Source organism: Bos indicus x Bos taurus, chromosome 7 (genome assembly GCF_003369695.1).
Source record: "Bos indicus x Bos taurus breed Angus x Brahman F1 hybrid chromosome 7, Bos_hybrid_MaternalHap_v2.0, whole genome shotgun sequence".
NCBI lineage: Eukaryota > Metazoa > Chordata > Mammalia > Artiodactyla > Bovidae > Bos > Bos indicus x Bos taurus.
Window position 1 is genome coordinate 68,278,082 of NC_040082.1, and position 14,584 is coordinate 68,292,665.

A 14,584-nucleotide genomic window follows, 5' to 3' on the forward strand; every position below is an offset into this window, starting at 1 on the left:
CTTTGTCTTTAGTAGGACAGATCAACTCAGGAGCGATTAACAAAGTTAGCTCCTGTCTTCTGTTGTTGAATACCCACATATTTTAAAACTTGCCTTTTCAGGCTGTTTTCCATTACTCTTGAACACATTCCCTCTTCATTCTGACTGCAATTTCTCTATATTCTGTGTACGTGTGTTGTGGTTGTCTAAGTTAAACAGAATGCCTGAAACATTTCTGACTGATGAGAGATGCAATGGTGACTTTTGGGTCCTTGAAGGCTTTTTTGTTTGTTTGTTTTAAATTCTTCCACTGCATAATTTGACTTACTTAGCTTATGGAAATCTAAAATTCCCTAATTATTTGCTTTATTACTTGTACCTGTTTAAACTGTCCAAATCATGTTTTGGGATGCCAGTTTTTTGAACCTATGTCTACACACTTGTGTTAGTCCCTACTTAAATTCTTCACAGCAATTGAACATATCTGTACAAAATATAGCAATTCTTATATTTTTTTCAGATATCTATTTTTTATTCCTCCTAACATAGCCTTGTACATTTTTAAAAATTTTATTTAATTGAAGGATAATTACTTTACAATATTGTGTTGATTTCTGCCAAACATCAACATAAATCAGCCATAGACACACCTATGCCCCCATCTTGAACCTCCATCCCACCTCCCTCCCTATCTCACCCCTCTAGATTGTTACAGAGCCATGGTTTGAGTTCCCTGAGTCATACAACAATACAAACAGATAGTTCCACTGGCTATCTATTTTACATATGTTAATGTATGTTTCCATGTTACTCTGTACATACATTCCACCCTCTCCTTCCTCCCCAATCCCTCTGGGTCCATAAGTCTGTTCTCTATGTCTGTGTCTCCATTGCTGTCCTATAAATAATTTCATTAGTACCATCTTTCTAGATTCCATTTATATGTGTTACTATACAATTTTTGTTTTTCTCTTTTTGACTTATTATTCTCTCTTTTCTTCTCTTGTTATTCTCTTTTTGACTTATTTGATTTCACTCTGTATAATAGGCTCTAGGTTCATCCACTGGAACTGACTCAAATGTGTTCCTTCCTATGGCTGAGTAATATTCCATTGTATAATTGTACACAGCTTCTTTATTCATTCATCTGTCGATGGACATCTAGGTTGCTTCCATGTTCTAGCTATTGTAAATAGTGCTGCAATGGACATTGGGGTACATGTATTTTTCAGTTTTGGTTTCCTCAGAGTAAATGCCTTGTAGTGGGATTTCTGGGTCATTATATGGTTTTATTCTTAGTTTTTTAAAGGAATCTCTATTGTTCTCATAGTGGTTGTATCAGTTTGTATTCCCACCAACAGTGCAAGAGGATTCCCTTTTTCCCACACCCTCTCCAGCATTTACTGTTTGTAGACTTTTTGATGATGGCCTTTCTGACTGGTGGAGAAAGAAATGGCAATCCACTCCAGTATTCTTGTCTGGAGAACCCCATGGACAGAGGAGCCTGGAGGCCTAAAGTCCATAGCGTCACAAAGAGTTGGTTACGATTGAGCATGCATGCATTCTGACTGTGTGAGGTGATATCTCATTGTAGTTTTGATTTGCATTTCTCTAGTAATGGGTGATGTTGAACATCTTTTCAACATCTTGTCTTCTTTGTCAAAAATAAGGTGCCCATAAGCAAGAGGGTTTATCTCTGGGCTTTCTTTCTTGTTCCATTGGTATATATGTCTGTTTTTGTGTAAATACTGTTTTGATGACTGAAGCTTTGTAGTATAGCCTGAAGTCAGGAAGGTTGATTCCTCCAGCCCCATTCTTCTTTTTCAAGACAGCAATTCTTGTATTTTTATACACATTGAAATATTTTTATTAATGGGATATTTAAAAATCAGCATTATAAGCTTTTTGGCTACTTTTGTTATTATTCTGAATAACAGTAATAATAATAGCTACCATTTGTTGTACACTTACCATATATAAGTCACTGAGCCATAAGTTTTACATGCTCACACCAACCATATGAAGTATGGATTATTACATCTGTGAGTCACATGGAGGCCCAGAAAGTTTAAGTAACTTTCTCAAGATTGCATAACCAGCAGAACCAGGATTTAAGGCAAGGAATGTCATTTCCTAAAGCCTCACTTGTTAGGAGTGTGTTTCCCAATATATGGATGTTTTGGGGATTTATCACTGGGTTAACATTTCCCAAACCAAAATGGAAAAACATTTTTCACAATCACATCACCATCACCAGTGAAAACAATTTACTCAAATAATTATGAAGGAATTGGAGTTCTTTCAAGAGCAATCAATGCATTATGACTTCTGCTGACTAGATTAAGAGCTAGAGCAGTCAGGTCCATCAAACCCATCAATCCAGTAGATCACTGGAGTAGCTAAACATGCACAAAGTCCTTTTCTTTCAGATAAACCTGCAGATGGAACCACTCCCAAGTGCTGTTTTTTAAAAATATCAAACCACAAATTGTGTGTACATAAGTTTTGTGTACATATTCAAACTTTGCTTTTCAGTTCAGTTCAGTTGTTCAGTTGTGTCCGACTCTGCGATCCCATGGACTGCAGCACGCCAGGCTTCCCTGTCTATCACCAACTCCTGGAGCTTACTCAAACTCATGTCCTTCGAGTTGGTGATGTCATCCAACCATCTCATTTTCTGTCGTCCCCTTCTCATCCTGCCTTCAATCTTTCCCAGCATCAGGGTCTTTTCCAAAGAGTCAGTTCTTCACATTAGGTGGCCAAAGTATTGGAGTTTCAGCTTCAGCATCAGTCTCTCCAATGACTAGTCAGGACTGATTTCCTTTAGGATTGACTGGTTAGATCTCTTTGCAGTCCAAGGGACTCACAAGAGTCTTCTCCAACATCACAGTTAAGAAGTATCAGTTCTTCAGTGCTCAGCTTTCTTTATAATCCAATTCTCATATCCATACATGACTACTGGAAAAACCATAGCTTTGACTAGACAGACCTTTGTTAGCAAAGTAATGTGTCTGCATTTTAACATGCTGTCTAGGTTGGTCATAACTTTTCTTCCAAGGAGCAAGCATCTTTTAATTTCAAGGCTGCAGTCACCATCTGTAGTGATTTTGGAGCCCCTGAAAATAAGTTAAAAATAAAAACTTTTCTTTTAACTGTGTAAACTAACATTCAGAAAACACCTTAACCTTATAGTTTTAATTCTGGGAATTTATGCTAAAACAATTATTAATAAGAACAATAAAGCTGTGTTCATAAAAATATCCCATGTATCTTATACTGTATTAGAACAAATGGGAAAAAAAAATGCCCACCTATAGGGGAATGGATAAATAAATTTTGTTACATCCACCCCATAGAGTATCATCAATTGTTTGAAAGTTACACATACTTAAAATATGTAGCAACCTGGAGGAAATCTTATGAAAATAACAAAATTATAAAGCAGACCATAAAACTATCTGTGATTATAATGATAAAAATTGCATATTTTAATACATATAGAAAAGGAATGAAAGACAAATCTTGAGTTGATGAGTGATGGGTGATTCTTTTACCTTTTATTTCATTATTTATACCATAATACTTTTAAAATAGTAAATACAGTAATATCAAATTGATTATCTTCAATCAATTGTTAATGATGTTCAAAATGTCAGTCTATTTTTCTGGATTTAATTATAGCTATAATCTACCAGAAAAGGTGCTTTTTCTCCAGCTCATCCCAAAGGAATTGAAAAGAACTAAAGCCAGGTTTTCATACTTCTCATTGGAGAGAGTGCAGATAATTATTTTTGTATATTTGTATGAAATCGCTCTCCAGACTTTGCATTAAGGATAAGGAGGACCAAATCCCAGAAGGCTGAAGCAACTTTCCATTGGTGGCTTGGACTATGTCTACAGAGAACTCAGAAAATCTGTCCCTTTTTGTCTGGTCTCTGATGAAATGAATGAAGGAAGTTGAATAACACAGGCTGCCCACACAGACCTGAGGACATTTCCAGCTGTCTGAACTGTGCTTTTTGGAAAAGTCATGGGGTGACTTCAAGGCTTTCTCTCTCTCACCATTCTTCCAAGACCATACCTGGTAGGCATCTTTGAACCACATGAATGGTCCCTAAGCAGACAGCACAAATTTGAGATAATCAGTTCCAGCTGAGAATCTTGCTGCTGAGGGAGTTATTAAGGCAGGCCTCTGGGACCCACTACCACTGGGGCGAAAGGTGGGGCCCCCACTGTAGAATTCCAAGCAATTCTTGGAGCATCAGATCAGATCAGATCAGTCGCTCAGTCGTGTCTGACTCTTTGTGACCCCATGAAGCGCAGCACACCGGGCCTCCCTGTCCATCACCAACTGCCTGAGTTCACCCAGACTCACGTCCATCGAGTCAGTGATGCCATCCAGCCATCTCATCCTCTGTCGTCCCCTTCTCCTCTTGCCCCCAATCCCTCCCAGCATCACAGTCTTTTCCAATGAGTCAACTCTTCGCATGAGGTGGCCAAAGTACTGGAGTTTCAGCTTTAGCATCATTCCTTCCAAAGAAATCTCAGGGCTGATCTCCTTCAGAATGGACTGGTTGGATCTCCTTGCAGTCCAAGGGACTCTCAAGAGTCTTCTCCAACACCACAGTTCAAAAGCATCAATTCTTCGGCTCTCAGCCTTCTTCACAGTCCAACTCTCACATCCATACATGACCACAGGAAAAACCATAGCCTTGACTAGACGGACCTTTGTTGGCAAAGTAATGTCTCTGCTTTTGAATATGCTATCTAGGTTGGTCATAACTTTCCCTCCAAGCAGTAAGCATCTTTTAATTTCATGGCTGCAGTCACCATCTGCAGTGATTTTGGAGCCCAGAATAAAATAAAGTCTGACACTGTTTCTACTGTTTCCCCATCTATTTCCCATGAAGTGATGGGACTGGATGCCATGATCTTCTTTTTCTGAATGTTGAGCTTTAAGCCAACTGTTTCACTCTCCACTTTCACTTTCATCAAGAGGCTTTTGAGTTCCTCTTCACTTTCTGTCATAAGGGTGGTGTCATCTGCATATCTGAGGTTATTGATATTTCTCCCGGCAATCTTGATTCCAGCTTGTTTCTTCTAGTCCAGTGTTTCTCATGATGTACTCTGCATAGAAGTTAAATAAACAGGGTGACAATATACAGCCTTGATATACTCCTTTTCCTATTTGGAACCAGTCTGTTGTTTCATATCCAGTTCTAACTGTTGCTTCCTGACCTGCATACAAATTTCTTAAGAGGCAGATCAGGTGGTCTGGTATTCCCATCTCTTTCAGAATTTTTCACAGTTTATTGTGATCACAATAAACTGTGGAGCATCAGAGGACTCACTATATGTTGATGCTTGAAGTGAAAGTGGAAGTGTTAGTAGCTCAGTCACATTCAACTCTTTGTACCCTATGGACTGTAGTCTGCCAGGCTCCTCTGTTCGTGGAACTCTCCAGGCAAGAATATTGGAATGGGTTGCTATTCCCTTCTCCAGGGGATCTTCCCAACCCAGAGACTGAACCCTGGTATCTTCAACATTGCAAGCGGATTCTTTACCATCTGAGCCACTAGGGACGCCCGTAAGCATGTGGATAAATGAGTAATCCGAAGCATGTGGATAAATAAGTAATCCGATTTAAAAACCAAATGGTCCTCACCTTGACTCCCACAGAGACACTCATTTTTCCCTTTGGAGAGTTTCCTTCTCTGTTGGCTCTTCCGTAAAGGCAGTGGTATATATCATGGCTGGTCAGAGTAAATTTATGTGCTGCCTTTATGTCACTTTTCTCTCCAATGAGTCTCCTTAACACCTTTACAAAAAGGTGCTATGCATTTGACATATATAAATCTTGTAGAGCTGTGCTTCTTTTACTTGAGGACTTGGGCCCCAAGTTCAGAAGCACTTCATTAAAAGTGAAGTATTGTAACACTGTGTTTTCACCTGGCTCTGGTGGGAATATGAGTAGAAGACTCAATGTGCCTGTGTTTATGATTGCAATGCATTATTTCCACAACACAATCCTGAGTGAGACAGGCTCTATTATCACTCTCATTATGCAGATGGGGAAACCAAAGCAGAGAGTTATCAAGTAACTTACCCAAGGTCACAAAGATATGAAATGTCAGATCCAGGACTTTAGAATCTTTAAGTTTACTGTGTATAGGTTAAGCTCAGATTAAAACCTTTTTTTATTGATTTATTATTTTTAATTTAATTGAAATGGTCTTGCAATATTTGATAATTCTCAAATGTGCCCATGGAACTCTGCAATGGGGGCCCTGCCTCTCGCCCCACTGGTAGTAGGTCCCAGAGGCCTGCCTTAATAACTCCCTCTCAGCTGGAACTAGGAGTGGAATTGTTGAGTCATTTGATAATTTTATATATTTAACATTTTGAGGAATGACAAACTGTTTTCCACAGTGGCTGTAACGTGCACCATTTTATACTGCCACCAGTAATGGATGAGTGTTCCAATTTTTAAAGAGATGAGACCTTTGTTAGAATTGATTAGATTTTAAACTATTTTTCCAGGTTTATTGCCGTATAATTGACAGATTGAAAATAATGTATATTTAATGTGGATAACTTGACCTTTATATACATTGTGAAATAATCACAACAGTCAAACTAATTAATATAACCATCAGCTCACACAATTACCATCTTTTTGTGTGTGTTTAGTTAGAACAATTAAAATCTACCCTCTTAGTATATTTTAAATACATCATACACTGTATGACAAACAGCATAAACTATATGCCACACTGTTGTAAGTGAGCTCTCCAAAACTTATTCATCTTGTGTAGCTGAAACTTTGTACCCTTTGATTAAGGTACATCTTTTCTTTCTCCCCTCCCCCAGCCCCTGAAAACCACCATTAAACTCTCTCACTATGAAGTTTACTGTTTTAGATTCCACATATGAGATCATGTCTTTGTCTGTTTTGTGTCTGGCTTATTTCATTTAGTATAATGTAGTACAGGTTTATCCATGTTATGGCATATACAGAATTTCCTTCTTTTTAAAGGCTGAATAATATTACATAATATAATATGATATAATGTAAGATAATATGATAATGTTGAGCTTTAAGCCAACTTTAGTTTGGCTTAAAGAAAACGAAGATCATGGCATCCGGTCCCACCACTTCATGGGAAATAGATGGGGAAACAGTGGAAACAGTGTTAGACTTTATTTTTCTGGGCTCCAAAATCACTACAGATGGTGATTGCAGCCATGAAATTAAAAGACACTTACTCCTTGGAAGGAAAGTTATGACCAACCTAGATAGCATATTCAAAAGCAGAGACATTACTTTGCCAACAAAGGTCCGTCTAGTCAAGGCTATGGTTTTTCCTGTGGTCATGTGTGGATGTGAGAGTTGGACTGTGAAGAAGGCTGAGCACCGAAGAATTGATGCTTTTGAACTGTGGTGTTGGAGAAGACTCTTGAGAGTCCCTTGGACTGTAAGGAGATCCAACCACTCCATTCTGAAGGAGATCAGCCCTGGGATTTCTTTGGAAGGAATGATGCTGAGGCTGAAACTCCAGTACTTTGGCCACCTCATGCGAAGAGTTGACTCATTGGAAAAGACTCTGATGCTGGGAGGGATTGGGGGCAGGAGGAGAAGGGGACGACAGAGGATGAGATGGCTGGATGGCATCACTGACTCAATGGCTGTGAGTCTGAGTGAACTCCGGGAGTTGGTGATGGACAGGGAGGCCTGGCGTGCTGCGATTCATGGGGTCACAAAGAGTCAGACACAACTGAGCGACTGATCTGATCTGATCTGATCTGTATATGATAATATATATTATATACATGTTTATATGCTCTCTAACATACTTCTTCATATAATTTCAAGTTACTGTCTAGCTTTCTTTCATTTCAACCTGAAGTAGTTGTATTAGCATTTCTTATAGGACAGGTACTCTTGCTTTCACAAATATGTGACAGTATTAATTTCTTCTTCATTCTTAAATGGTAATATTTTGAAGGACATAGAAGTCTTCTGGCAGTTTTTTTTCTTTCAGCACTTTAAACATGCCACCCCACTGCCTTTGCCCTCATGGTTTTTTATGATAAACTAGTTGTTAATCATGTTGACAATTTCATTTATGTGAATTGCTTCTCTCCTGTTGCTTTTAAAATTCTCTCTTTCTTATTAGTATTTGACAACTTGAATATATATTAGCATTTTGGCAACTTGACCCTTGTACAACAGAGGTTTGAGTTGGATTGGTCCAATTACTTGTGATTGTTTTTTTTTTTTTCAGTAGTAAGTATTACAATATTACACAATTCATGCTTGGTTGAATCTGTAGATGCAAAACTGTAGATATGGAGGAACTGTGTATACAACATCCAAACTATAAGTTATATGCAGACTTTTGACTGTACAAAGGTTCTGTGCCCCAATGTTCACATTGTTCAAGGGTCAACTGTACTATGCCTTGGTGTGGATCTTTTAAAATTTATCTTATTTGGAATTCATTAGTCTTCTCAGTTCACTTTCATGCATTGGAGAAGGAAATGGCAACCCACTCTAGTGTTCTTACCTGGAGAATCCCAGAAACAGGGGAGCCTGGTGGGCTGCTGTCCATGGGGTCGCACAGAGACAGACACTACTGAAGCAACTTAGCAGCAGCAGCAGCAGGCTTCTCAGAAGTGAAGATTTGTTTCATGAAATTTGGAAAAGTTTCTGTCTTTATTTCTTCAAGTATTCTTTCTGCTCATTTTCCTCTTTGTTCGCTTTCTGAACTTCCATAATATGTATACTGGTCCTCGATGGTGGCCCACAGATTCCTTAGGCTCTGCTCACTTTTCCTCTTTCTTTTTCTTTTTGCTCCTCAGACTGGTTAAATTCAATTTTCCTAACTTTAAATTTACTAATTCTTTTTCCTGCCTACTCAGATTTTATGATAAACTGGTTTAGTGAATTTTTCATTCAACTACTTTGCTCTTTAGCTCCAGACTTTCTATTTTATTTTTTATAATTTCTATTATTTATTGATATTCTCATTTTATTTATACAGTTTTTCTGATTTTTCTTTAGTTCTTTTTCATAGTTTCTTTTAGCTCTTTGAACATATTTTATGAATTTGAGTTAAAGTCTTCCTCAGGGATCAGATCAGATCAGATCAGTTGCTCACTCATGTCCGACTCTTTGCGACCCCATGAATCGTAATACGCCAGGCCTCCCTGTCCATCACCAACTCCCAGAGTTCACTCAGACTCAAGTCCATCACTGGATGCCATCCAGCCATCTCATCCTCCGTCATCCCCTTCTCCTCTTGCCCCTAATCCCTCCCAGCATCACAGTCTTTTCCAGTGAGTCAACTCTTCTCATGAGGTGGCCAAAGTACTGGAGTTTCAGCTTTAGCATCATTCCTTCCAAAGAAATCCCAGGGCTGATCTCCTTCAGAATGGACTGGTTGGATCTCCTTGCAGTCCAAGGGACTCTCAAGAGTCTTCTCCAACACCACAGTTCAAAAGCATCAATTCTTCAGCGCTCAGCCTTCTTCACAGTCCAACTCTCACATTCATACATGACCACAGGAAAAACCATAGCCTTGACTAGACGGACCTTTGTTGGCAAAGTAATGTCTCTGCTTTTGAATATGCTATCTAGGTTGGTCATAACTTTCCTTCCAAGGAGTAAGCATCTTTTAATTTCATGGCTGCAGTCACCATCTGTAGTGATTTTGGAGCACAGAAAAATAAAGTCTGACACTGTTTCCACTGTTTCCCCATCTATTTCCCATGAAGTGGTGGGACCGGATGCCGTGATCTTCGTTTTCTGAATGTTGAGCTTTAAGCCAACTTTTTCACTCTCCTCTTTCACTTTCATCAAGAGGCTTTTGAGTTCTTCTTCACTTTCTGCCATAAGGGTGGTGTCATCTGCATATGTGAGGTTATTGATATTTCTCCCAGCAATCTTGATTCCAGCTAGTGTTTCTTCCAGTCCAGCGTTTCCCATGATATACTCTGTATATAAGTTAAATAAACAGGGTGACAATATACAGCCTTGATGAACTCCTTTTCCTATTTCGAACCAGTCTGTTGTTCCATGTCCAGTTCTAACTGTTGCTTCCTTACCTGCATACAAATTTCTCAAGAGGCAGATCAGGTGGTCTGGTATTCCCATCTCTTTCAGAATTTTCCACAGTTTATTGTGATCCACACAGTCAAAGGCTTTGGCATAGTCAAGAAAGCAGAAATAGATGTTTTTCTGGAACTCTCTTGCTTTTTCCATGATCCAGCTGATGCTGGCAATTTAATCTCTGGTTCCTCTGCCTTTTCTAAAACCAGCTTGAACATCAACCAGCTTGAACATTTTGGAAGGAAAGTTATGACCAACTTAGATAGCATATTCAAAAGCAGAGACATTACTTTGCCAACAAAGGTTCGTCTAGTCAAGGCTATGGTTTTTCCTGTGGTCATGTATGGATGTGAGAGTTGGACTGTGAAGAAGGCTAAGCACAAAAGAATTGATGCTTTTGAACTGTGGTGTTGGAGAAGACTCTTGAGAGTCCCTTGGACTGCAAGGAGATCCAACCAGTCCATTCTGAAGGAGATCAGCCCTGGGATTTCTTTGGAAGGAATGATGCTAAAGCTGAAACTCCAGTACTTTGGCCACCTCATGCGAAGAGTTGACTCATTGGAAAAGATTGTGATGCTGGGAGGGATTGGGGGCAGGAGGAGAAGGGGACGACAGAGGATGAGATGGCTGGATGGCATCACTGACTCGATGTATGTGAGTCTCAGTGAACTCCAGGAGTTGGTGACGGACAGGGAGGCCTGGCATGTTGGGATTCATGGGGTCGCAAAGAGCGACATGACTGAGCTACTGATCTGATCTGATCTGAGGTATGTCATAGCTTTACTTCCAATGAGCAAGCATCTTTTGATTTTATGGCTACAGTCAACATCTATAGTGAGTTTGGAGCCCAAGAAGAGAAAATCTGTCAGTTTTCATTATTTCCCCATCTATTTGCCATTAAGTGATGGGAATGGATGCCATGATCTTTTCTTTTTGAACACTGAGTTTTAAGCCAACTTTTTTACTCTCCTTGTTCACTTTCTTCAAGAGGCTCTTTAGTTCATCTTTACTTTCTGCCATAAGGGTGTTGTCATCTGCGTACCTGAGGTTATTGATATTTCTCCCTGAAATTTTGATTCCAGCTTGTGCTTCATTCAGTCTGTGCATGATGTACTCTGGATATAAGTTAAATAAGCAGGGTGACAATATACAACCTTGACATACTCCTTTCCCAATTTGGAACCAGTCTACTGTCCCATGTCTGGTTCTAACTGTTGCTTCTTGACCCGCATACAGATTTCTCAGGAGGCAAGTAAGGTGGTCTGATATTCCTATCTGTTTAATAATTTTCCACAGTTAGTTGTTATCCACACAGTCAAAGGCTTTAGCATAGCCAATGAATAAGAAGTAGATGTTTTTCTGGAATTCTCTTGCTTTTTCTATGATCCAACGGATGTTGGTAATTTGGTCTCTGGTTCCTCCGCCTTTTCTAAATCCAGCTTGAACATCTGGAATTTCTTGATTCATGTAAGCTATGGTTTTTCCAGAACTCATGTATGGATGTGAGTTAGACCATAAGGAAGTCTGAGAGCCAAAGAATTGATGCTTTCAAACTGTGGTGCTGGAGGTGACTCCTGAGAATCCCTTGGACAGCAAGGAGATCAAACCAGTCAATCCTAAAGGATATCAACCCTCAATATTCAATGGAAGAATTGATGTTGAAGCCAAAGCTCCAATACTTTGGCCATGTGATGGGAAGAGCTAACTCATTAGAAAAGACCCTGCTGGGATAGATTGAGGGCAAGAAGAGAAGGGGATGACAGAGGGTGAGATGGTTGGACGGGATCACTGACTCAACGGACATGAGTTTGAGCAAACTCCGTGAGATAGTAAAGGACAGGAAGCCTGGCCTGCTGCAGTTCATAGGTTGCAAAGAGCTGGACACGACTTAGCTACTGAACAACAAAATTAAAAATGAGGGCAATCCTCCAACTTCTCATTCTCTCCTTTTCTACCTCTCCCATTCATTAAAATAAAACATAAAACTCAGCTCTGAGGTTCACTGTAAGTGAACCTCATCATATTTAGTTTGAGAAATAAAATCTATTTCTAACTTCATATGGTAATACTTGTTAACCACTAGATTTGTGGAGAACACTGACCAAATAAGAAGATAAAATGAAGAGGAAGGAACCTAAATACATTATCCTTGTGGACTATCTTTCATTAAACTATGATGTTTGACCATCAGAAGAAACCCAAGAAATGTAGTCCATTAAATACCTTTGTTTTGTTCTCCATAAAATGAGTCTAATAATTCTTTTAATTTATATTTCATTTGAACGTACTTGTTCGACTAATTGCACTCATGGAGTGTCTCTATCTCAGAACCCATTGGAGATTATTCTTTTAGTAGGCAATAACCCTGACTTAGAAGTACCAATAGCTCACTGCTATGAACAGCAAGTGTGGCAGCAGCCCACTACCTGCTCTTTGCGTCCCTTTCCATGTCTGCTTTCTCAAAAAGTGTTGTTCTTCAAACTTGGACAAATTCTTTTATTAGTTTTCTGTTCTATATAAACCAAAGGCTGGGCTACAATCTCCCAGGAAATCTGGCAATATGAGAAGCACATTCTCATGACTAGTTCCTAGCATGGGTTGGCTCAAAAATCTGCCATTCCTTGTTTTACTTTTGAGAATCTTTTCATGAGTGAACTGGCCACAGACCATTTTGCAGGAATTCACACATCCACCAAAAATTGGACTGGATCACTAAAAAGCCCAGAGTGACTTGATATTGTAAAATTTCAATATTTACTACTAAACACGCATCCTTATGCCCATTTTTGGAGTATGAACTTCAAAATTTACTGTAAAAAGAGTATGAACAAGATATTGAAATGGATGCATCCTCCAACAGTGTCACAGAATCTTAGAATAGAATCGGAAACATTTTAGATCTGGAAATTACCATCAAGGCTAAATTGAATTCCTTAATTGGTACAAATAAGAGAATTTCCTTATATAGCTTTTCATACAGCTGGCAAATATTGACACCAGGGTCATGCTCAGGTATCCATATTCTCAGTTTTGGCTCAAAACTGCTAAGTTTTGAGCCAAAGTATAGGAAATACTTTAAGGGATAAATATTTACCTCTTAGATACTGTAAGTATAGAGATGTGGCTTGTCATCTATTTTGTGGTTCCAGAGTTTCTATAGATGTGGCAGACTATTTACAGAATGAAGATAGATTTAACTCAAAATGAATCTTCTGTTCATTGCTTTTCTCAGAGCACCCAGCACCTCCTTGTTCCTCAGACTGTAAATGAGAGGGTTGAGCATGGGGGTGAAGATGGTATTGATCATGGAGAGTATTTCATCCTGTTCCAAAGTGTGAAAGGAGTGGGGAGTCATGTAGATGATCATGGCTGGCCCGTAGTAGAGGCTCACTACAGCCAAATGAGAGGAGCATACAGCCAGGGCTTTCCTCCTGCCCTCTGGTGAGTTCATGTGGAGGACTGTGAGGAAGATGAGCATGTAGGAAGCCATGATGAGCCCTAATGGAAGAAGAACAAATACAATGCAGATGACAGACACCACCATCTCATAGAGGGAAGTGTCTTCACAAGAGAGCTTTAGGACAGCAGGCATCTCACAGAAGAAGTGGTGGATCTCCCTGGAGCCACAGAAGGGGAAATGCATGGTGTAGATGGTATTGAAGAGGGAGTTCAGTGCACCTCCGCCCCAGGACACTAGAGCCATCTGCAGGCAGACTCTTGGGTTCATGATGACTGTGTATCTCAGGGGGTTGCAAATGGCCACATAGCGGTCATAAGACATAAGGGTCAAAAGGAGACACTCACCACCCCCGAGGGCAAAGAAAAAGAAAATCTGGGTTCCACAGGCAACTTTTGAGATGTTTTTCTTCCCAGAGAAAAAGTTGATGGCCATTTTTGGAAGTGTGGTAGAAATTAAGGCCAAGTCAATGAGAGAGAGATGGCTGAGCAGTATATACATGGGGGTGTGGAGGTGGGAGTCCACCCAAATCAAGAGGATTAGGATGGCATTGCCAGTGAAGGCAATGATGTAGACCAGAAGAATGGAGGTGATGAGGATGCTGATGTACTGTAGCTCTGGGAAAAGTCCCAGGAGAAAGAAATCAGTCAATGTTTCATTTTTTCCATCCATGTTCCAATCTCCAGACTAGAACTAGAGGATATGGAGGAAACAAAATTTTAAAAGTGCAATTCTGATGAAGCCCTGCCTGCCTTTTGTTTTTCTTATGACTTTACTGAAAACACTCTCTTTGAAGATCCTTCAGTGCCAAGGAAAAAAAAAAGATAAAAAATATTTGACAGCTGGGATAAAGGTATCTTATTAGAAAAGAAGCTCTCTTTTCAGGAAAATACCCTTGGTTGTGAGCTCCTGCGGCTGAAGGATGGAACATCTAAAAACTTTGGCTGCACCATTAACATGAATTTGTGGTTGATATCAACATGAACAGATCAGAGGAGGCGGGTCAAAAAGAACTGACTGTATTCTTTAGAGGATAC

The 14,584-nt window shown here is 39.5% G+C and overlaps 1 protein-coding gene across 1 annotated transcript; it reads right to left on the reverse strand.

Annotated features, from left to right (window-relative positions):
* Positions 1-13,283: 13,283 nt before the first annotated feature.
* Positions 13,284-14,227, reverse strand: LOC113896272 (olfactory receptor 2M2-like). The gene has a single exon (XM_027548508.1). The coding sequence runs from the start codon at positions 14,217-14,219 to the stop codon at positions 13,284-13,286; it is 936 nt and encodes a 311-aa protein (XP_027404309.1). The 5' UTR covers positions 14,220-14,227.
* Positions 14,228-14,584: the final 357 nt, after the last annotated feature.

Coding starts and splice junctions, on each gene's coding strand:
- LOC113896272 (XM_027548508.1), bottom strand. CDS start 14,219: ATGGATGGAAAAAATGAAACATTGACTGATTTCTTTCTCCTGGGACTT.